This window comes from Prionailurus viverrinus, chromosome B1, assembly GCF_022837055.1.
Source record: "Prionailurus viverrinus isolate Anna chromosome B1, UM_Priviv_1.0, whole genome shotgun sequence".
In the NCBI taxonomy this organism is placed as follows: Eukaryota; Metazoa; Chordata; class Mammalia; order Carnivora; family Felidae; genus Prionailurus; species Prionailurus viverrinus.
The window spans coordinates 163,494,765-163,517,320 of record NC_062564.1 but is presented as its reverse complement, the minus strand read 5'-3'; the positions used below and the strand labels follow the sequence as shown (position 1 = coordinate 163,517,320).

General features: G+C 44.7%; 1 protein-coding gene across 5 annotated transcripts in view; it reads right to left on the bottom strand.

Annotated features, from left to right (window-relative positions):
- LNX1 (ligand of numb-protein X 1) overlaps positions 1-22,556 on the bottom strand; it is a 183,124-nt gene that overhangs the window by 32,883 nt on the left and 127,685 nt on the right. For all 5 annotated transcript variants that reach the window (XM_047854865.1, XM_047854864.1, XM_047854866.1 and 2 more), the window contains 2 exons: positions 3,135-3,376; positions 2,474-2,626 (listed from right to left, as the gene is read on the bottom strand). In XM_047854865.1, the coding sequence (XP_047710821.1) occupies positions 2,474-2,626; positions 3,135-3,376 (395 nt within the window). The remainder of the gene's footprint in view (positions 1-2,473; positions 2,627-3,134; positions 3,377-22,556) is intronic.

The window sequence follows — 22,556 nt, the reverse complement described above, 5'->3', positions numbered from 1 at the left end:
TATTATTATCCTTGTTTTTAGATGACAGAATGCTGGAGCTCAGAGACGTTAAATAACCAGGCCAGGACCACCCAGCCAACAAACAGTGGAGCCTCTTTGCCCACGTGAAAAGGATGGATAAATCACACCATGAGGGTCACCAGACCAGCCACAAGTTGCTGGAGCAGTGAGACTCGAAGGCCATTTTTGAAAGTTTTGTTGCCTCACAAGTCCTGTAAAGACATCACTACCAGCCTTGCTCAGTCTTAACACCTCATCCCATTCTGGGTAATAGCTTCCTGGAGCATCTGAAGAAATCCATTCTCTCCCCCTCTAAGCCCCCTGCACACCTCACATGGCAGCCGTCTTCGTGTTCCTGGATCATAGCACAGATCCGGCAATAACAGCCTGCAAAAGCTCCCAGGTGTGTTCACTGCCCCAAATCAAGACGCCCAAATGGCATCCAAGACCCTCCTAATCTAGCCTTAACCTCGGCTTCCGCTACTTTCTAACACAGCCAAGATCCCAATGCCCATCCAGGTCATAAACCGCCCCTTAAACACAGATTTTGCCACCCTACCTGCAAATGATGCTCTTTTCCCTGTGGCTGCCACTGCCATTTATTTATATCTCACTCTTCATGATGCTTTCTTTTCTTTTAGTTATGAATGAGCCTCTTGAAGCCAGAAACTGGATTTTGTAATCTTTACATAATATCACAGAGCCTAGGCCAGTACCTTATGCATAGAATCTCTTATTAAAAAGGTTTCTGCTATAAACATGCAAAAAAGTCTTATTCGGGCAGGAGAAAACTTTACCTGGAGAATTCAGGATGCTTTAATAAGAGAGAGAAATGGCAGAAGGGAAGTTGTAATCCCATTTTCACTGCACAAACATTCAGTGAACACTATCATATGTGCTGGATATTTCACATCATCTTGAGAATACAACGACTCATAAAAAGAAGCCCTGCTCTTCTAGATGCGGTTACAATGAAAGGTGACACCACTGTAATCAAGATGCAGGTGCATGGAGAACACAAAGGAAAGGGGACTGAGGAAGTCAGGGAGGGCTTCCAAGAGGAGGCAAAGCCCACGCACAGCTTGCAAGGAGGAATCAGAATGCCTGCTGAAGGAGTGCGGGAGTGAAGGTTGGACAGTAGCATGGAAGGGAGAGAAAGACACAGTATTCGCAGGACTGTAATGAGTTCAGAGTAGTTAGAGGATGTAGAGTGTGTGTGTGTGTGTGTGTGTGTGTGTGTGTGTGTGTGTATGGGTGCGTGCATGTGCCAGTACAGGTGCGCATATCGGGAGAGGTGATAAGGAGACAAGAGAGATTTTCTAGGACTGCTCATGGGTTCTCTGAAGGCAGGATAAAGACAGTGGTTTGGGATTTACCTCTCAACCCCTCAGGAGCGGAGGGCACTTCACCCAGTGGTTAATGGGTGGGCTCTGGAGCCAAAGGACCTGAGTTTAGCTCCTGGGTCTGTCATTTTCTGGCTGGGTGACTCTGGGCTAGTTACTCTCTGGGTCTCAGTTTCTTCATCTGTGAAATGAGAATAATAATCCCTGTCCCTTAGCATTGCGACATCTAAATGACTTAGGGCACACACTACCTGGCTCACGAGAAAGCTTCATTTTTTTTTTTTTTTAAACGTTTATTTATTTTTGGGACAGAGAGAGACAGAGCATGAACGGGCGAGGGGCACAGAGAGAGGGAGACACAGAATTGGAAACAGGCTCCAGGCTCTGAGCCATCAGCCCAGAGCCCGACGTGGGGCTCGAACTCACGGACCGCGAGATCGTGACCTGGCTGAAGTCGGATGCTCAACCGACTGCGCCACCCAGGCGCCCCGAAAGCTTCATTTTTTAAAGAAAAGTTACTGCGACTGCTCTAAAGCTCTAACGTAAGATAGGAAGTATTTCCTCAGCTTCACTGATATTGGCAGAACCACAGAAGATCTAAGAGCCAATAACTTCCTTTGCCCGGATTCTGGAGCCACATTCAAGTTTGGATTTAAAGTTAAACACTCTAAGTAATCTCCCTGTGCCTCAGTTTTCTTATCTGTAAAAGAAATGAATAGCAGCTACTTCATCGGTTTGTTGTGAGAATTAAGTAAGTGCATGAAAAACACACTGAGAACTACACATTATACATAGCCGCAATAAGATAAAATATTTACATGGTGTTTACTACATGCCAGCCACTATTCTAAATGCTTTTTACTTAATAATTATCATGTTCTGTATGTGTTAAGCTAGCACCTGGAGGTAAGGGTTCCAACACCTGTGTGTTCAACTTCCGTGAAAAGAGGACAATCGCTTCTGCCTTTAGTTACTTATATAAGCAGTAAGCTAATCAAGGTAAAAAAAAAATATTTTATGCCCTCGTGAGGGGAGGTGTCCTAGAAAGCGGGTGATGGTCAGGTGTCATCACCCCTGAAGTCATTCTGGAAGCCCAGCACCGTGTCCGCTCTCACAGGGAGCTCACTTACCTTCGGAGGCAGCGGCGTCTTCGGAATTTTCTCTGCCCTGGTCAGCTTGGTTGGCAACTACACTTCCACTCTTTGTCCTTCGAAGAACACTCAAAGCTCGATTTATTTTTTTAAAAGATCTGCTCCTGATAGTGGATCGCTCAAAAGGCCGTGCTGAGGACAAGTGAGAAGGGAGAAACAGGAGCTACTCACTCACAGAAGTCCTCTTTTATGGACGTGTCTGGTCAGATATATGCAATAACATGAAGTGGTTGCTTCTAGGTGGTAGGAAAACAGGATTTGCTTCCCTGTGCGGTCTCTGTTTTCTACCATGACATATGTATGGCTTGTTGAAAAATCTGCTTTTCTTTCTCGCTGGGCTGGACTGAATGTGGAAGCACTTTTCTTGGGCAGCATGGATAGAAGCACGGGAAGGGGTGGTGAATCATCAGGCCTAACTTCGCCCCTTCCGCCAAGTCCAATTACACATTTTTAACAACCTGAGGTACTTGTGGTTTCATTTCACTTTAGAGAATTGGACATTGGATTGCTGCCGAAACTACCAGAATGATTTCCCCTTAAAACAAAAAAAAATTTGCTAGAACCTTCTACAGTAAATAGTCCATGGAGGGCGATTTCAAGGCAAGGAGCCCATTCCCAGAAAACCACCCATTTGACTCACCCCTAGTTCGGTTGCTCCGGCCAGAGTCCAGTGGGCCGTCTGCTGGCTGACCATCCTCGGCCGTGGACACGTAGGCAGGGTTGTCTAGGCCAGGCTCGTTTGTCATTAAGGAGACGGTGGCCGCTGCAGAGACTTCTGGGGAGAGTGCTGTCGCCGTGAGGCTCGCACAGCCATCCGGGCAGCCATCTTGAGAGCGCCTCTTCCTGTCTTTGGTCAGGCCGTAGTGGGAAGCGCCTTTACAGCTGTCACAAAACCAGCGGGAGGTCAGAAAAGTCTCCGGCTTTGCTTATTGTTCAACTGGGCCTCTTCAAGTACACATGCTTGCTACACTCAGAACGTGATTTGTTCACTCCGATGTCCACCCCCCCCCCCGTATCATGTGTACGTACTCAATATGTAGTCACCAACCGAGTGAATTAGTGATTTGAGAAAACAACTTTTAAAAGATGCTTTTTGCATTCTCTTAAAACACTCCACTAGTCCCTGGAATGCAAATTTATATAGTGGTCATGGTATCTACAAGACTAGAGCTTGAGGTTGGCACTCCTCAACTGTTTGGACTTGGTAATTCCCTCTTGTTGGTGTTTATTTTGACCACGAAAGCCCTTAGTCACACTCAGTCCTTTCTTTTGGGTTTGGTTCCCAAAGCACTGAACATAAATACAAAGCTCCTCCCAGATTCCATATTTAACTGTCTGTGGAAACAGAATCGCCATCACCACAAAGCCACGGGGATTTGCTTAGCAGCACTATTCCCTAGAGGCAAGCTGGCTCCCGGCTTCCATTCTCTACCTCTGGGCTGGTAGCCAGCATCAGGGGCTGGGGGCTCCTGTCCACTAAAAGTGTCATTCGTTGTCTGGTCTTCTAACATCGGGAAAGTAAAACTACACTAAAGGTCTTTAAAAAAAACACTAAAGCCATAATTGCCTATAACCATTCACCGTCCATGTTAAAGAGCGGGCCCAAGGGCACCTGGGTGGCTCAGTCAGTTGAGTGTCCAACTTTGGCTCAGGTCATGATCCTGTGGTCTGTGAGTTCGAGCCCCGCGTCGGGCTCTGTGCTGACAGCTCAGAGCCTGAAGCCTGCTTTGGATTCTGTGTCTTCCTCTCTCTCTGCCCCTCCCCCACTCATGCTCTGTCTCTCTCTGTCAAAAATAAACAAATATTAAAAAAAAAATTAAAAAAAAAAAAAAGGAGCGGGCCCAAGGGCCAAGAGACCAAGATACAAGCTGATCTCGGTCCATAGTTTGCTGTGTGTGCCCATGTGCTACTGAACAAGTCATTCCAGCTCTTAAGTGGGGTTTTGGTCAGAAAATGGTGATGAGTTAACTATCTCCTTGCACTCTGGTGAGAAGTAGCTGCAGACGGCCACATCAGCTCCCACAGCGGTTGTGAAGGCAGAAATCACGTGGGGGAGCCCCTTTAAGAAATGGCCATTTTGCTCATAACGGATATGCTAATTATAAGATATTTTTATCAATTCATTACAGAAAAATCTTATGTGGTTGAGCTTTTTAAAAATTTTTGTTTTTGAGAGAGACAGAGCAAGAGCAGGGGTGGGGCAGAGAGAGAGGGAGATACAGAATCCGAAGCAGGCTCCAGGCTCCGAGCTGTCAGCACAGAGCCCAACGCGGGCCTCAAATTCATAAACCGTGAGATCATGACCTGAGCTGAAGTCGGACGCTTAACCAACTGAGCCACCCAGGCTCCCCGTGGTTGAGCTATTTTAAATAGCTATTTTAAACGACTATAGGTTGAGCGCTTATTTGGAACGATGGTTCACGTTCTCGAAAGTAAATGGAATCAAACAGCAGTCTACAGTTGATGAGTACATGATTTATAGAGCCGGAAGAAATACAGCTGGTGGATAGGATGGCTTATTGTCTGAATCAGAATCCTTGCTCTGAAGTTTACCGGTGTAGTCAGGGGCAATTTTGTGAACCTGGTTAAATTTCCTGATCCAGACATACATTTGGGGCAGTGGTGAGGTCAGGTCAATATTAAGTCTTGTCCAGATTTTGACAGCCTACCAGCCATGCAGTAAGTTATCAATAGACTGTAGCTACTTCCATAACGGATCCATCCTAGGAGGCCTGTTTTTGCAAACTTTAACATCTCCTGAGACTAGAATGCACAGATGATTGAGGGGTCATGCAGCTTCTGTTGCCAAGCTGCAGTCATGATGCAAATGCCATTGTCTGAGCGTGGCAAACAGTCACAGGTGTCCGTTCTTGGGACTACACCATTGAATTTCACTGCCATTAAATGTCTTAGAAAAGATTACATTAGGATTCAGCATCGGTCTGGAAAGTTAGTGTACACGTAAAAAGTCTCAAAAACAGAGCAGCGGCATGTAATGTTTGATGTTGATGAAGCAAATGTTAATCGTTAGTAGGAGGACAGCAATTCTGTATTTTCTTGCAAAGAGATCAGCAAATGCTTTATTTGCTCAGAAACACAGATACTCCCAAGGAGATAAAAAGTGGTGTTACATTTCCTTACTGAGATCACTCAAAAGGATTGGCCTATTTCGTGCCAAACGATACAACTAGAGGGCAGGAGAGGTCACCAGATTTGTCTGAACGGATTTCAAAGCCACAGGAGTCTGATGGGACCAGTCCACACATTGCAGGGAAATCTTTAAAGGTGTTTTGGAACAATTTAACCAGTGACAAGTTTTAAAACTGTTGGTATAGAAAACATGTTCCTTATGATCAATGGCATCTTAGATTTGATGAAATGTGGTTTTAATATTAGTAGGAAGAACTTGGATTATACAATCCTATACCCTTATCTTATAGAAAATGAAATAGGCCTCCAGTTTTAAATGCTAGTCTTTCCCTCACTGGAAGAATACAAGCTCTCTGCTTGAATTGGTAAGGTTTCACTGTTCGGATTAGCTACTCAGGCTTGAAATGGTTCTGCTTAAAAATAGCAAAGTGGTTGATATGGGAAACTAAAAAATTGGAAGAACCACCGTGTGATGGAAAAAATAAAAGCCAGCATGCATTTGAACAGCTCCAAAGTCATAAATACATGAGCGGAACACTGCTATGCAAGCCAGCGATATTTGGTTAGCAACGCATGGGAAGGAAGTTCCTAGACTATTTAGTTGGACGGGAAACAGTCTTTCTTTTCTTGGGGCAGCAATGCCCTTGACCATGGGTCCTGCCAGAGCATGAAATGAATTTTCCAGTTGGACAAATGGCTGGTAAGGGCACAAGCCATGGCTTTCTAGGGGGATACAGCATATCCCTAGTGGAACAAAGGGACAATATCTTTTGCTGCCACATCCACGTGGAGGGTCAAGGTATTTAAAATATCCAAATCTGAAGGCTATGACATTGAGAAACGCCTGCTGTTCCAAATCCTTGGGGTTCTAGAGACAGTTTTTAGTCTAGGAAAGAAAAACCTTATAAAATGGGTAAGTAAACTTCCCTTTGGCCCCACATCATAGCTATCCTTACAACAGCCAGGGGGCGGTGTATAGAATCCAGATTTAAACGTTCAGACGCATAGCCTTGTATAAAAAATGTTCTGCTAAAGCAACTCATAATTATGTGATGGAGCTCGTTCCAGTTTCTTGGCTTAGCTGGAATCCGAGGCACAGAATGATCTATGAAGGTAGCAGCTTGTACTCACTAATTATCTCTTTTGTGGTGACTAACACTGAGGGCTCTTGATTTATAAGGACAAAAGAGGGGAGGAGTGGGGAAGAGCTGATTAGCATTGGCCAGGACGGGAACATATGGTGAACCCTGGGTTGTGTTCAAAGCAAGCAGGATTTATTCTCCCTTTTAGTTATCCTGAGAACTAAGTACTCTCAGGTGGTGATGGGTGATGGCCATGAACTTGAAGGATGAATACAGGGAACATAAAAAAAAAAAAACCAACAAAAACATATTTCAACCAAATCACTCATTTTGGATATGCTATCTGTTCAAAGGAACTCTGAAAATCAAATTGTTTTGGTAATAATGGAGTTGGGATCCTGAGCTCCCATATCACAGTTAGCAGAAGCAAATCAGTGTGTGTGTGTGTGTGTGTGTGTGTGTGTGTGTGTGTGTGTGTGTGTAAGTTTGTTTATTTTTGAGAGAGAGAGACACAGAGGCAGAGAGAATCACAAGCAGGTTCCACACTGTCAGTGCAGAGCCAGACATGGGACTTGATCTCATGACCTGAGCTGAAATCAAGAGTTAGACACTTAACTGAAAGGCAAATCAGTCTAAATATAAAAATGTGGACAATGGATGTTCCATGGAATTTTTTTTGCAGGGGCATGGGGAGAAAATGAACTCCCTTCTTGCAAAAATTCCTGAGTCCATGAGTTTGCTGCTAACAAGAGTTGACCTGTAGCAGGATAGGCCCCAACAGAATTCACAGAGGCTCTAAAGGGGTGTCCTGCTAAATTCAGCCAACAAGGAGACATGAGCTGCTTTTCAGTGGACCTTCTGACAGGGAACTTACCCACTTGTGATAGCAGAAGTTGTAAGAAAGAGAGCCTCAGTGCCCTCATCATAATAGTCTGGCTAACTACACAACCTCCCTTTGATCTAACTGCCCTCATGTTCTGTCTTGGTTTACTTCTGAACTAGGTAAACATCAAGTCTGCTCTTCACATCAAATTCATTAATTGCCCAGTGTGAGCCTACTTTAAACCAAGACTTGTGAACTCATATGCTAGCCAAGTGAGGTGAGAAAATGAGGAAGGTCAGGCCAGCTGGGGTCCATGGCGAGCAGCTCTGCTCCATTTCAAGGGTACAGCAGCTGTCGTAGGACTTCACTGATCTAGGTCTCAGGAAGGCCAGCCTAAGATCAATGGGGTAAGAAAAAGAAATAAAGCGCATCCAAATTGGGAAGGAGGAAGTAAACCTGTCACTATTTGCAAATGACAGGATATTATAGAAAACCCTAAAGACTCCACCAAAAGACTATTAGAACTAAGCAACGAATTCAGTAAAGTTGCAGGATACAAAATCAATATGCAGAATTCTGTTGTGTTTCTATATACGAACATTTTCTGATAATTCATTGAGAAAATTCCATTTATAATCATATCAAAAGAAAGAAAATACTTCTGAATAAATTTAACCAAATTGGTAAAAGACCTATACATTGCAAACTGTAAAACATTGATGAAATAAATTGAAGAAGATGCAAATAAAGATATTCTGTGCTCATGGATTAGAAGAATATTGTTAAAATATCTAAAAGTAATCTAGATTCAAAGCGATCCCTATCAAAATTCCAATGCCATTTTTCACAGAAATAGAATAAGCAATCCTAAAATTTGTATGCAACCACAAGAGACTTCTAATAGCCAAAGCAATCTCGAGAAAGAACAAACCTGGAGACCTCGTGCTGCCTGATTTCAAAACAGTCTAGTATTGTCATAAAAACAGACATGTGGATCTAGGAAACAGCACGGAGTCAGAAATAAACCCACACAAATGTGGTCAATTTATGATAAAGGAGTCAATAGCATACAATGAGAAAGGGTGGTCTCTTCAAGAAATGGTGCTGGGAAAACTGGACAGCCACATGCAAAAGAATAAAATTGGACCCCTGTCTCACACCATATGCCAAAACTAACTCAAAATGTATTAAAGACTTGGGGCACCTGGGTGGCTCAGTTGGTTAAGCGTCTGACTTTGGCTGTGGTCATGATCTCATGGTGCATGAGTTCGAACCCCACGTTGGGCTCTGGGCTAACAGGTTGGAGCTTGGAGCCTGCTTCGGATTCTGTCTCTGTCTCTCTCTTTCTCTCTGCCCTTCCTCTGCTCATGCTCTCTCTCTCTCTCTCTCTCTCTCAAAAATAAATATTAAAAAAAGCCTTAAAACTAATGAAAAATGGATTAAAGACTTAAATGTAAGACATGAAACTATAAAACTCGTAGAAAAAAGCATAAGCAGTAAGCTCCTTGGCATTGGTCTTGAGGATGACTTTTTGGATCTGACACCGAAAACAAAGGCAGTAAAAACAAAACTAGACTGGTGGGACTACCTCAAACTAACAAGCTGCTGCACAGCACAGGAAACCATCACCAAATTGAAAAGGCACCTACAAAATGAAAGAAGATATTTGCAAATCATATTATCTCATAAAGGGTTAATCTCCAAAACATCGAAAGAATTCATACAATAACAGAACACAATTAAAAATGGGCAAAAGATTTCAACAGACTTTTTTCCCAAAGAGCATATACAGATGGCCAACAGGTACATGAAAATATGCTCACCATCTCCAAACATCAGGGAAATGCAAATGAAAACCATCATGAGATATCATGTCACACCCGTTAGAATGGCTATTATTAAAGACCAGGAAAGAAGTGTTGGTGAGGACGTGGAGAAAAGGTAAACTTGTGTGCTGTTGGTGGGAATGTAAGTTGCTGCAGCCACTCTAGGTTTTGAGGTTCCTCAAAAAAACTAAAATAGAAATACCATATGATCCGACAACTCACTTCTGGGATTTTTTGGAAGAAAACAAAAACACCAGTTCAAAAAACATCTGCACCCCACGTTCACTGCAGCATTATTCACAAAAGCCAAGATATGGAAACAAGTGTCCATCAATGAATGAATGGATAAAGAAAATGTGGTATATACAATATGATAAAATATTACGGAACCAGAAAAACGAAGGATATCTCGCCATTTGTGACACGGATGGACCTTGAGCGCATTATGTTAAGGGAAGTAAGTCAAAGAAAGGCAAATATCATATGATCTGTGGAATCTGAAACAACAGTAGTGGGGGGCCTGGGTGGCTCAGTAGATTAAGCGTCTGACTTTGGCTTAGGTCATGATCTCGTGGTTGGTGAGTTTGAAGTCCACGTTGGGTCCTGCGCTGACAGCTCAGAGCCTGGAGCCTGCTTCGGATTTTGTGTCTCTGTCTCTCCCTCCTCCCCCACTCCTGTTCTCTCTCAAAAATAAATAAATAAACTTAAAAAAAAAAAATAAAACAACAGTAGCAAAAGCAAAACAAGAGAACCCAGAAGTAATAGAAACAGATTGGGGGTTTCCAGAGAGGGGAATGTGGAGGTGGGTAAAATGGGTAAAGGGGATCAAAAGATACAAATGTCTGTTATAAAAGAAGTCATAGGGGTGTGATGTACAGCAGGGTGAGTATAGTTCATAATAATGCATTTGCATAGTTGAAGGTCGGTAAGAGTAAATCTTACAACTTCTCGTCTCCAAAATAACATGTTGTAACTATGCAGGAGATAGATGTTAACTAGACATATTGTGGAAATCATTTCACAGTATCAAATCGTTATGTTGTACACCGGAAATTCGTCACTAATCTATGTCAACTGTACCTTAAGAAAAAAAATGAAAGCCCAGTGTGGCTGGGGTGAAAACTTCATAAGCTGAAATCCAGTTTTAAATGTACAGTCTCTTGATTTTTTAAGTTGACAACAAATTCACCACTTTAACGAACATTGTGTGAGCCAAAATACATCTGAAGGTCAGATGTATCTTAAGGGATGACAATTTCTCCCCCTGGAAATAAAAAAAAATAATAACCCTGTCAACGTCAGTAGGTCAGACCCATTTCTCTCTTATCAGTCCTCTTTGAGGCAGGGCTCTCCTTTTACTGTCTCCCCAATCTCCCTCTCTCCCCACTTGAGTGACGGTCTGTGTTTGGCATGCGTAGGGGAGATGGCTCTCAAAGGGGCTTCCCTTTCATCATTTGCCCCAGCCCTATTTCTGATCCAAGTTGGAGAAAGACATTGAATTCTCAACTGTTGGCCTTTCACTCCTGGGAGAGCTAATTACTTGCCCTAAGTCGTTACATAATGGGAAAGGGAGCCATTCAACCCTAATGGATGTACTCACTCTTTCAGGCAAGGAGAACCAAGATCAGAAAGCTCTGGAGGGAAGTGAGCTCCCCCCGCCCGCAGCTGGGTCTTAGGCTTCAGCTGCTCCACTGAACAGGACGAGTGATGCAAACTTTGCTCAAGGTCCTCGGGGCTAGGCCTGGAGACTGCTGCAAGAGACGTGGTCACCATGACATAGTGACAGGCTCTCCCTGTTGTGTCCTTGGACAGGCCACCGAGATTCTCAGGAAGCCATAGTGCGTCCTCAGAGACAGCCTTTGTCAAGGTGCTTGGTGGCCCTCAGTCACATGTACTCCATCTCTTGTGCCATCACCCTGGCCCTCCTGACCCTGTACCTCCATCGTTCTGCAACAAACGCGGCCCATCTCCCTGTTACCAGTCTTTCCCCCCACCCACTCCATCCTAACCTCACCCACACAATTTCTTTTTACTCAAAAAATTTCCCATAGAAATATTTCCCACTGCTTATCAGATTGTCTCAATTCTTCGGGCCGACATTCTGGGCCTTGCCTCATCCGTGTGGGTCATTGGGCTCACTACAGGGTCTGGCAGCCCAGGAGGGGGCTGGAAAGAAGACCGCTATTACCTGTCGATCTGCTACATACTGTGTTATGCTCTACATATGTGGCCTTCTTCAACCTTCCCAATGGTTGAAGGGAACACTCACTAGGCTGCCTCCACTCCTCACAGAAGAGGATGTGGAAGCCAGAAGGGAAGGAAGCCTTGTCTGGGTTCCCCGAGTGCGGCTGGGATTTGAATCCAGGCTGTGGGGTTCTATGCTTTCACCCCTCCCATGGCCTGGCCTCCAGCCCAGAACTTCCCCCTGCACTCCAGGCTCATATATCAACCTGCTTCCTCCATGTTTTCACCTCCTCATCTCATAGGCACCTTGGACTTAACATATCCAAACACCCTAAGGTTCCCTGCCAAATCAGCTCTTCCCACGTCTTCCCTGTTTTATTGAACAACACCATATATCTTCCTGCTGTTCAGGCCAAGACCCTCAGCGCCATCCCCGATTCCTTTCTTTCTCTCAACACTCCAAATACAACCAACAAGATATATCCAGAATCCAACTACTTCTCATCACTTCCACGGCCACCATCCATGCCTGGGTTATCGTAACAGCCTCCTAAGAGGCACCCCTGCTTCTACACTTTTCTCCCTTCCCCATCTATTTGCGTAAGGTGCTTGCAATGGCTCACAGAACCTGTGTTCCCTGTCCGGTTACCCTACCCCTCACTCATTCACCCCCTGCTGGTCCTCGCCAGGCCCAGCACATTCCTGCTTTGCATCCTGTTGCCCCTGTCTGGAACACTTTCTTCAGATTCCCACCTGGTCTGCTCCTTTATCTTCAGGTCTGTGATTAAAATCCACCTTCCCCAACTACCCTATTATTTAAAGCAGCTTTCTCTGGCTCATCCTGATTTTTTTTTTTTTTCCTACAGAATGCAAGCTCCAAAGGGAGGTGGAAAGAGTCTAGTTGCATAATTCAGCCAATAGAGCCAAACTCTGAAATCTCGGTCCCTCATTGGTACTCATGTTGGTGCTGGGGGAAGTTAGCTTGTGGATTCCCACATCACCACCCCTCCCCCCCCGCCTGCCTATGTTCCAGGCACATTAGCTCGGCCTTGGCTGACCAGTTAGCTCTGGGCAAGTCTTGTTTCAGAGGCTTTAAAGGGACAAAGTCTTGCTTACCGAGGTGCCTCTCGGAAGGTCTGAATAGCATGTACATTTCCTAGGGCAGGCACTCAACAAACATTTGTTGAGTTGAACTGAACAGTCACCCTTCTGGCATTCTATTTATTGAAATTATCAAACTGGGAATGGATGGACTCACCCCCGTGGCCCTGATAACACATAATTATCGTGGCTGATTGCAATAGCATCCCAGTCTTCTTCCCTCAGCAAGCTCATGATGTTCCTTTCCCTTCCCCTCATCCCAACTGAAGAGGCGAAAAAGGAGAGGGAGGAGGGAAGACATTTTTCTAATTCTTCTTTTCTTTTTCCCTAGTAACTTTAATAGGATTTCATTTGATGTGGATTTTAAAACTATTACACACATAGAAGTAATAGTTACCATACATCTTCCTTTGATGGATTATGCTGGTAGAGTGGGCTGATTTTAAAATACTTTTTTTTTTTTTTCATTCAATGAACACTCATGGAGTGCTTCCTGAGAAAGAGGACACAGCGAGGTGGACAAAGCCCAGGCTTTCAAGTTTAAAACATATGGGCGGGAACCCTAGGTCTGCTACCTTCCTGTTCCGTGACTTTGAACAAGTTCCTTAATCCCTGAGCCTCATTTCCCAGGTATAAAATGGGCACAATGATGTTTACTGTAAGATTTAAAGATTCATGCAAAGTGCCTAACAGGACCTGGAATACAGTAGCAATAAACAGTAACTAACATAATTATTGTGTAACAGGCAAAAAACAAAAACACCCTCTACAGTGTATGCACCCGAGGAAACGAACACGGAAACAGAAAAACCACCAGGCCACGTTATCTGAGAGAGACAGGAGTACAAGCCAAGTGCTGAGAGATCAGAGGAACGAGGCCGTGCGTTCTGCTTGGAGGTAATCAGGGAAGGTTCCCCAGAAGAGGTGAACTTGGAAACGAGTCTAGAAAAATGAAGGACATTGATCTAGCAGTCTAGATACAAATGCTACCTTCAAAGGCCCCAAGGATGCAAGTACATGACAGGTACCAGCCTCATGGGGTTCGATGTAGACTTTCTCCCAAGTGATACTGACAGGGAAAAAAGCAGAGCTGAAGTGAGACCAATGAGGAGGGCAGATGCTAGGAGCAAGCTGGGGATAAAACCCAAGACGCCTGACTACCAGTCCATAAACCACTGTTGAGGTCCAGTAGGGTTATACCATGCCCACAAGCGAGGGATCTGATGCCAACACAGGAGAGGGTAGGAGGGAGCCAGAGGCATGAAGTTGACAGTGGAAGGCTCAAAGTCACCTCCTCAGAGACCCCATCAATCTAAAACAGACCACCTCTCCCAGCAGCATCTGCTTTCACTTCCTGGCACCTTAACATCTTTGGAAGTTATTTTGTAGGTTTACTTGCCTCCTTTCCAAATACATGTCTCCCCCCAAAGAAGACAGGTTCCATGAGAGTAAAAGTCTGGCTCATCTCGCTCACCATGAGCTTTCAATACTGTGCTAACAGCTCTCAAGGATGTGGCTGGGTCAGCAGCCTGAGAGATTTGGGGAACAACGGTTTTTTCTTATTCTTTTCGTTAGATGCTTTCTATTCATGCTTTTAATTGTGTTAGCCCAGATGGCTTTTTTCCTTTTGATGGGTTTTGAGGTGTAATTGACAAATAGCATCAGTTTCAGGTGTACATGGTTTGATATGTGTTTGCATTTCAAAATGATCTCCTAAGTGATCAAATGATAATAAGTCTACTCACTTCCATCACCTACACAGTTACAATTCTTCCCTTGTAATGAGAACTTTCAAGACCTACTCTGAGCAACGTTTAAGTATGCGATACGGCAACGTTTAAGTATGCGATACGGCATCATTAACTACAGTCCCCATGCTTTACAGTGAATCCCCATGCTTATTTTATAACTGGAAGTGTGCACCTTTTCACACCCTTCATCCATTTAACACACCCACCCACCCCCTCCTGTCCACCACCAATCTGTTCTATCTCTATTTTTTAATATTCCACATGTGAGCGAGATCACACGGTATTTGTGTTTGTCAGACTTATTTCACTTAGCATAGTGCCCTGCACTGTGTTTTTCCTTTTGCTCCTTTTATTTGATGCTTTCTGTTTATACTTTTTAATTGTGCTGGCCCAGATGTGTTTTATTTGTTGCAGGCTGCCTTCTATTCTTCGAAGAAGGCGGGCTGTATATTCTAAATACATGATAACTAATATTTCATGATCCTCTTAATGCACAGCACTAGAAATCTTTGTGCCCAAGATAAAAATAAATGCATCAGTCATCAGCTTCCAAAACAGTCCCATCTGAGCTCCCTGAGCCCACCCTCGAGCAGGACCCACCCTTGCGAATTAATCCTGATCATGTTACTTGGAAAAGACTCAAGTAACAGTAACACAACTTCTATTAATACGATTCCTCTGGTTTTCAGGCAGCCTGGTCCTGAGCACAGGACTTCCTTAGGGAACTTCCTTCCTGAATTCAGACTGGAAACTTTCTGTATTTCATCCAGTATACCCGTAGCTTCTTAAATAATCTCTCTTTGGTCTAAGAATGCTAGGTAAAGTCATTTTTCCTTCTTTGGATGCCTTTTTCTCCTCCTTGAAGTTAAAACCCACGTTCCCTGGGATCAAATTACGTGGTCGCTCACAAAGCTCTCAGAAACCATAAGTGAAAAAAAGTCATTAGCACTTTTGTGTAGCCACGAGTGAAGTAAACATCAGTTAATAAGTAAAAGAGGTCATCAGTTGGTCAAGCCCACCCTCTGGGAGTTCGTTTAGACCCTGAGTATGAACTTGAGCCTGAAAGGCCCTTACCCTGGGGAGCCCGTGGACTTCTTACATCACCACCAACCACATACTCCTTCCTCTCATTAGTCCCTTTCGTCTGCCTCCAAACCACTAGGGAAAATGTCCCCAGCAATTCCAACCACCCCTGCCTCACTTGTTAATGAATACCAGAAAGGGAAAATTAAAAACACACTGGAAAGCGACAGGGAAACGCAGGCCAAGCTTTGGGCAGTTGTAACGCCGGCCTCTTGGGCACGGGGAAGTGGGGAGAGGTGCAGGGTGCTTTTACGGTAGAACTGGCTCAGGAAACACATGTGCCCGAGCGACAACTTGAGCAAGCACGCTTGACTCAGTTTACCCAAGATGCTCATAGGTTCCTACACTGACCTCTGGGGGAGATCACCCACTGCCTGCAGACGTTAGAAACAGTTGGCCAGTCTCTGCATGGGCTCAGTTTTTGTTTTGGGGGAGGCAGGCGAGAAGTAGATATTCTGTAACCTCATGCGAATGGCTCTCCTTTTTTATTTTTTCCTATTTGTTTACAGCGTTAGGTCTGGAAGACCATCTGTGGCTACATCTTTGTAGGCTTCAATTCTCAACTCATAGGTGAATCACATAATCACAGCCAGAACCTACAGGATCCTTACCGTGGACCAGGCGCTATTCTACATGGTTTACACATATTAGCCCACGTAGTCCTCGCGTCAGGTCAGTGAGGAAGATGCCCACCGTCATTTGCTAGTGAGAAATTAAGGCACAGAGAGATTAAGTAACTTTCCTAAGGTCACACAGCTGGTAAGTAGAGGCCCTGACATTCTAACCCAAGACTTTTAACTGAGGCATGCACCCCAGTGCTAGAAGATACCATGCCCCCTGGTGGCTGAGGATTCGGAGCGACGGCAACGTAGGAGGAGGGGAGAAAGCAAGGAACCTTAGGAGCAGGTTATTTATAACCTTGTATTCTTTACTGCAGATACCGTTCACGGTCAGCTGCTGAGCGGGCTATGACCGATGGAAACAGCAGGAGCTGGCAAGTGTGGCCCTGCGGTCATCTTCAGGCCTGCAGTTGACAGGAGGAGCAGGGAGCTTCGCGTCGCCACATGGCTTCACTGCCGCCACATCAACAGGCCGTGTCTGTAGGGTACTCTCGGTGGGTTAGTGTGTGGGGGGAGCAGGTACGGTGGTCCCCACATGCCCTTGGACGTGCTGTCTCCCTGCCATTCTTCCTCTCTAAAAAGACCCAGTTATTTCTGAGAATAGGTGTGGCCCCCAGCATCCCCGGAGGCAGAGGCTTAAAAGGATCTTGTCAGGGTATGCGAGCACCTCTAAGGGATTCACTCCTTTTCTAGAGAGAGCCCCTTCGCCCAGGCACTCAGATTCAAATGTGCAGTATAAAGACACAGCAGTCGTCGTAGTTACAGCCAGGAAGCAGAAACCCCCCTTCCGGCATATAGTTACAAGGTTAGCAGTGGCCTAATGCTAGGCCACCACGCCCACGCCATTCACCTCACGGTGCCACAGAGGCATTTCGCCATCGGACATCGTCGCACGAAGAACAAGGGGGAGTGGAGTACAAGAATCTGCGAGGCCATTCACATAAATGACAGTAGGTGGTTACAATTCAATTCTGTTATGATCAGTTGTTGAGCTCCAACTGGGGCCTGATGTAGCAGTGAAACTTCCTCCTAGGTATGGATGTCAGGAGAACACAGCCCAGAGAGGGTTTGGTACCATCAGCAATCCCAGGCTTCCACTCCGGGTTTGGGAATGGATCCCCGGCAGGTAGGCGGGTACTACCAGAAGGAGACAAGAGGCAGACCCACGCAGCCCACGCTGGCTGGGAGCGCATCTTCTCCCCTGCTGAGAGCAAGCCAGAACAGCAACCACCTGAGGGGTTATTTGTTGCGTGCTTGGTCTTTCTCACCAGGCATGGTATTGTGGCTTACGCCGTCAAGATACCGCCCCGGCTGGATGATAGTTGTCCCATTTTACAAATGGGGAAAAGGAGGCTCAGAGAAGTTAAGTAACTTATCCAAGAGGACACAGCAGTAAGCCAAGGAGCTGAAAGTCAAACATATTTCCTCTGTCTGGGATTGCGTCGTCAATTTAAACCCTGTAGCTGTCCAGTTATTCTTGGAATAACTAAAACACATAGCCCTTGACACGGGCCAGGCAGCCCTAAGCCCTTCACCCGCTTTCATTCAACCCTCCCAACAACATAACGGGGTAGAGAATAGTATCATCCCCATGCTGCGAATGCAGAAACTTAATCCAAAAGTTCACTTGCCCAGGGTTAAGCAGTTAGTCGCTAAGGTGGCCAGCCATCCCAGTTTGCGTAGGACTGACTGGGGTCCTGGGATGAGGGGCTTCCAGTTTTAAAATCAGGTGAGCCCCTCAAGTAAACCAGGATGAGCTGCTCACCCTGCAAGTAGCAGAGACAGAACCTAAAGTCAGAGCTCTGACTCCAAATAATACGCTCGTCACCGGCATCGATTTTTGCCACGATTTCACAGAAACAGAAGCGAGTTGGGTGGGGCTGCTGTGGTTTCGGGTGCCTCCCCGCACGTACTCACATGACACCCTCTTAGAAGGGGGTTCACAGGGCCACCCTCACTGCTGACTTGGTACACAGCACCTTGCACGTCCAAACCGCGTGAAATTCCAGAGCTTCCAGGCACCAGGAGAATCGACTCCACTGTTCAGTTAGGAAGAGCCCAGCCGACAGCCAGCAGTGCCTGATAAATACCAGTGCTGCTCCCTGGGGTGATGCTCAGGGTTCTAAAGCCGCAGCCAGATGTGAACTTGACAGTGCTTAATGAGGGATGGCTGAGGGCTCAGGCACAGTCCAGATGCCAGGTCAATTCCTCACAGAGACGTCAGAATAGTTTATCCATTCCCTGAGTCTCCTGCATCTTCGGGGTCACAGAGTTGTTTTCCTGGACACTTTGGGGGAGGGAACAGACAGTTCTCATGCCACAGATAATTTGAGCTTTCTGTCCATGGATTGAGGGTGTGTGTGTGGTGGCGGGGGGGGGGGGGGGTGGGAGGTTGTCTTTTTTGGTTAACATTTGGTCTGTGCAATTCTCGGTTCCATTCAGAATGATCATCTTTACCTTTAAAACACTTGGAACTAACTAAAGGTTAGCTTCTCATTTTCGGGAAAGCGGGCTATGGATCAACTATACTTTTCTATTTCAGGATCGACTAGGAAATGTTTTTAGGGTAACTGGGAAAGGGTGGATTTCATAGTGGTGAGGGTTTGTAAATATCACTGCTGCCCAGTGAGGTTTTCAGGCTGGCTTTGAAAGCAGCCTAGCTTTCCATTTGCTCAAGAGGAGTCTTTTTTGAACACCTCGAGTTTTTGTGAAGCCTGCACAACCCCAGCGCCTGTCCAGAGGTGACGGCTTGGCACGCAGGTGGGGGCGGGAGAAGGCGGTATGGCATTCGAGTGGAAATCATTGCCAGACGACATGTTAAAGCATTTCCTTCATTCCTCAATGTGCATTCCATTCCGGTTCTTAGGGAAACTATGAAATGCTGGACTTTCTCCGAGCCCCTTCTGAGCTGGGTGTCAGGAGGCCTCCTGGACATACGACTGGGCACTCGGATGTTGAGGAAGTGTGTTCTCCCTCATTCTGTTTGAGAACGTGTCATGCAAAGATATTTGGCCCTCTTGTGACGAATCGTTTTGCATGAAACACACGCAAAAACTCTACTTTATCAGCCAGTTTCTATTTGCTAATTGAGCTTCCTCTTCCCTTTCAACATATTGGAAGGAAATCACCTTTCCTCTCCTGTGAATCAGATTTCCTTTCCCCCAAATTGTGTTACGCAAATGGACGGAAGGGAAAGTGAGGGACTCTACTATTTACTTCTAGGGTCACGGAAAGCCTCTCCTTTCTCCGTCTCTCTTTCCAGGCCCCCCTCTGATTATCACTCTGCTCGATTCCTCTGTTTGGGCACAGTCGCTGCTCTAGACAAGGCTCTCTGCAGTCTAGCACACTACAAACCGTCCCTCCTCACGTCACACGGGCCTCTCCCACAGGTTTTTTTGTTTGAGCTGGCTCCCCACCTGGAGTGGCTGCCGTTCAAACAAATCCAACTCATTTCCCCAAGACCTGCCCCTAATCCCACTTTCTCCATTGAGGTGTCAGGGGAATCTCTCTTCTCTCATTCATTCGTTCCACAAATATGTGAGCGATGGCTAAAGTCCACCAAATGTAAGGCACAAGGCTAGGTGCTCGTAAGACTTCCCTCTTAGTTAGCAATCTAGCACAGAAGGAAGACAGGCAGGCAAACAAGTATAGTAGGAACTAGTTTTACCCCAGGACCTCAGTGTTTTACTACATATCGACATGGAGTGATGTTTCCCTGACTAGATCAAAACTTCCTGAGATCATGTGTTGCATACAGGGGTGAAGACAGGATGCATTCATGAAATGCTTCTTCGTGTTATTAGAATCAAATGTGAATGGTCTTTAATTTCAAAAGACAACAGAGGTTCATGGAAGATATTTTTGACAATAGAGAAAAGCGAGAACAACCTCTTAACTCTATCCCCAATTAAAACTCGTGCTAATCGGTTTATCCTTCCAATTTCTTTTCAATGCACAGACGTGCAAGTACGTATGTATTTGCTTTTGTGTTGCTTTTCCATAGCTGGGCCAAGACCAAGTAGATGCACATTTAAGGTTTTTGAGATAGATTGTTAAACAGTGCATCAACATGCTTACTCCCCTAGTGGTTCTCAACCTTAGCTGAACGATGGAATGACCTGAGAAGATTTTTAAACTCCAGCCTATCAGGTACTCCAGACCCCTTAAATCAATCTCTGGGGTGGGTCTACTAAACACTGGTATTTTCATTAATCTCCCCAGGCAAGCCCAACGTGTGGCCACGGTTGAGAACTACTAGCCCAATCCTTCCCGTCTCACAAATTTTAATTGATTGAATTACGCAATCTGCTTTGCACAATCTGCCCACTGACCAATCACTGCCATGTGAATTCTTGAAGCCATTTCATCGTTGATGTCTGGGTGGCCAGGTGTCCTTGTCTGCAGGGTAGCTGAGTCCTCTCCCTCATCCCTCCTTAAGTGCTGTGCAGAGAATGGTCTAGGATAAAGTCTGGGGTAGTAGAACTTGGTTGTGTTGTCCCCCCAGGGAACGAGGTACCATAGGGTTTCTTTCTGTGCTGAAATCATCTGGACTTGGATAAGGGGAGAAATTGACTCACTGCCATCTCCTCCCCTGGACAGTATTCGCTTATCCATAGTATGTGTGGGAGGCTACCATCAGTAGCATAAGGAGGCACAAATAAGTTTCATCTGAAACGCTAGCAGTTGAATTATTAGTTTTGTTTACTTGCATGATATAATTAAGGTATAACCAGGCAAACCACCCCTCAAAGGCTAGCCAACATGATCATGAAATACTCCCAAAACTTATAACTCAAGGGTTCAGTTGAGATACCACTTCAATAAACACAATGATGGATTCCTAGGAATTTCAACAAGCCATTCAAGTTTTGGGTTTTTTTTTTTTTTTCCTATTACCTTAAGTGGCTAAAACCTTTAAATAGAACCTACTGGATTCTCTTTTAGCTCTAACCGTAAGCCTAAAATGATAAATCTCTACTGGGAGTTATGTTGAGTGTGTGATAAATAGGAGGCTCTTGATGAACACTTATTGAATAATGAAGCAGGAAGATTTCAACAAGTAAATTCTTGATTCCAACTACTTATGTAAAAATGTTACCCTATTCCATGGGTTTTATACCCTTTCTGATTTTGGTAGTTCATTGAAGAAGGAAGTTGGAAGGTTGTATACTGTTAACAATCCTCTCTGCCTACGTCCTACCTGAAATACCATGACTGTTTGTCAAAAGTATCTTTAATAAAGCTGGATAGATTTTGGCTTGGCACTTTTATGTAAAAATTGAAATAATTTTAATAACGTCCCCTACTTTATCATTCGTTTCCATACTTGCTTCTCCAACACACTCACAGACCATGAATGCTAAGATTCTAAGATCCTCGAGGTGAGTCAATGTCTTAAAGTACTACTTTGCTCAGCATGTGTTCTTAGTGATTTTTGATAAACAGAGTTTAGGGTTTGCCTACATGTTAAAGGTTCTGTCGTTACTACTGACCCTTCAAAACGTCAGTGTTTAGTTTTGACTCCTCTTACCCGTGCTGAATCCTGAACCTGGCCCTAGCTCCTACTTTTTGTCACTTGTGGGCTCTAAGGTTGCCTTTTGGGTTTCAATCCATTTGATTCCTATTCATTTTACCTCTCTAGGAATTCAACCATCCCTAGGGAAGAGAAAGCAAAGAAAGGGAATAGGAAAAAAAAAACCCATAAATGAAACTGAAACTTTGGCCACTTGCCAACCATCCAATTTATCACTCAACCTATTCACGACTAAAATCTATCACCAAAGAACTGCACTGAAACCACTGAGGTCAAACATTTTAATCTGTCCAATTATTCTAGAGGGAATAAATGGAGTTCCCAGATTTATTAGGACAATGTGGACTTCAGGTTGTTCAAATCAAGCTTTTGCCCATCTTCCAAAAATAGAAGAGATTTAGAAGTGAAGCTACAGAGTATTATCATAAAATGCAAAGACCTACAACTTTATGCGATGGAATTTGGCGCTAACATCCTTTGGATCTGAACTCTTCTAGATATTTTATATTTGTATTAAGATGTAAATAATAGTTTTTGTCATAATATGCAGGTAAATAATCAAGTAGACCTCCAGCTAGACTAAACAACAGGACCCTCTAGAAATCTTCCAAGGAAATACCCACCTTGCCATGGGATTATGTTCCTAGCAAAGAAAAAGTATTATTATAGAGAAAGACCCCTATACTTTGAACTTTGAAATTTAGGATCTCAAGCGGTACAGTGAGTTTTCAAATAAAAATATGCACATCTCATAACATCAGTGGTCTACTAGAAGGAGACCATTAATTTTCTGCTTCATAGGTGAACTTGGAAGGTTAGTTTTGGCCTCTTTGAATGAGGACAGACCCCAGAACGTTGCAGAAATCACTGTGGATTCAGGCAGTTTCAGATTCTCAAAACAATTAGTGC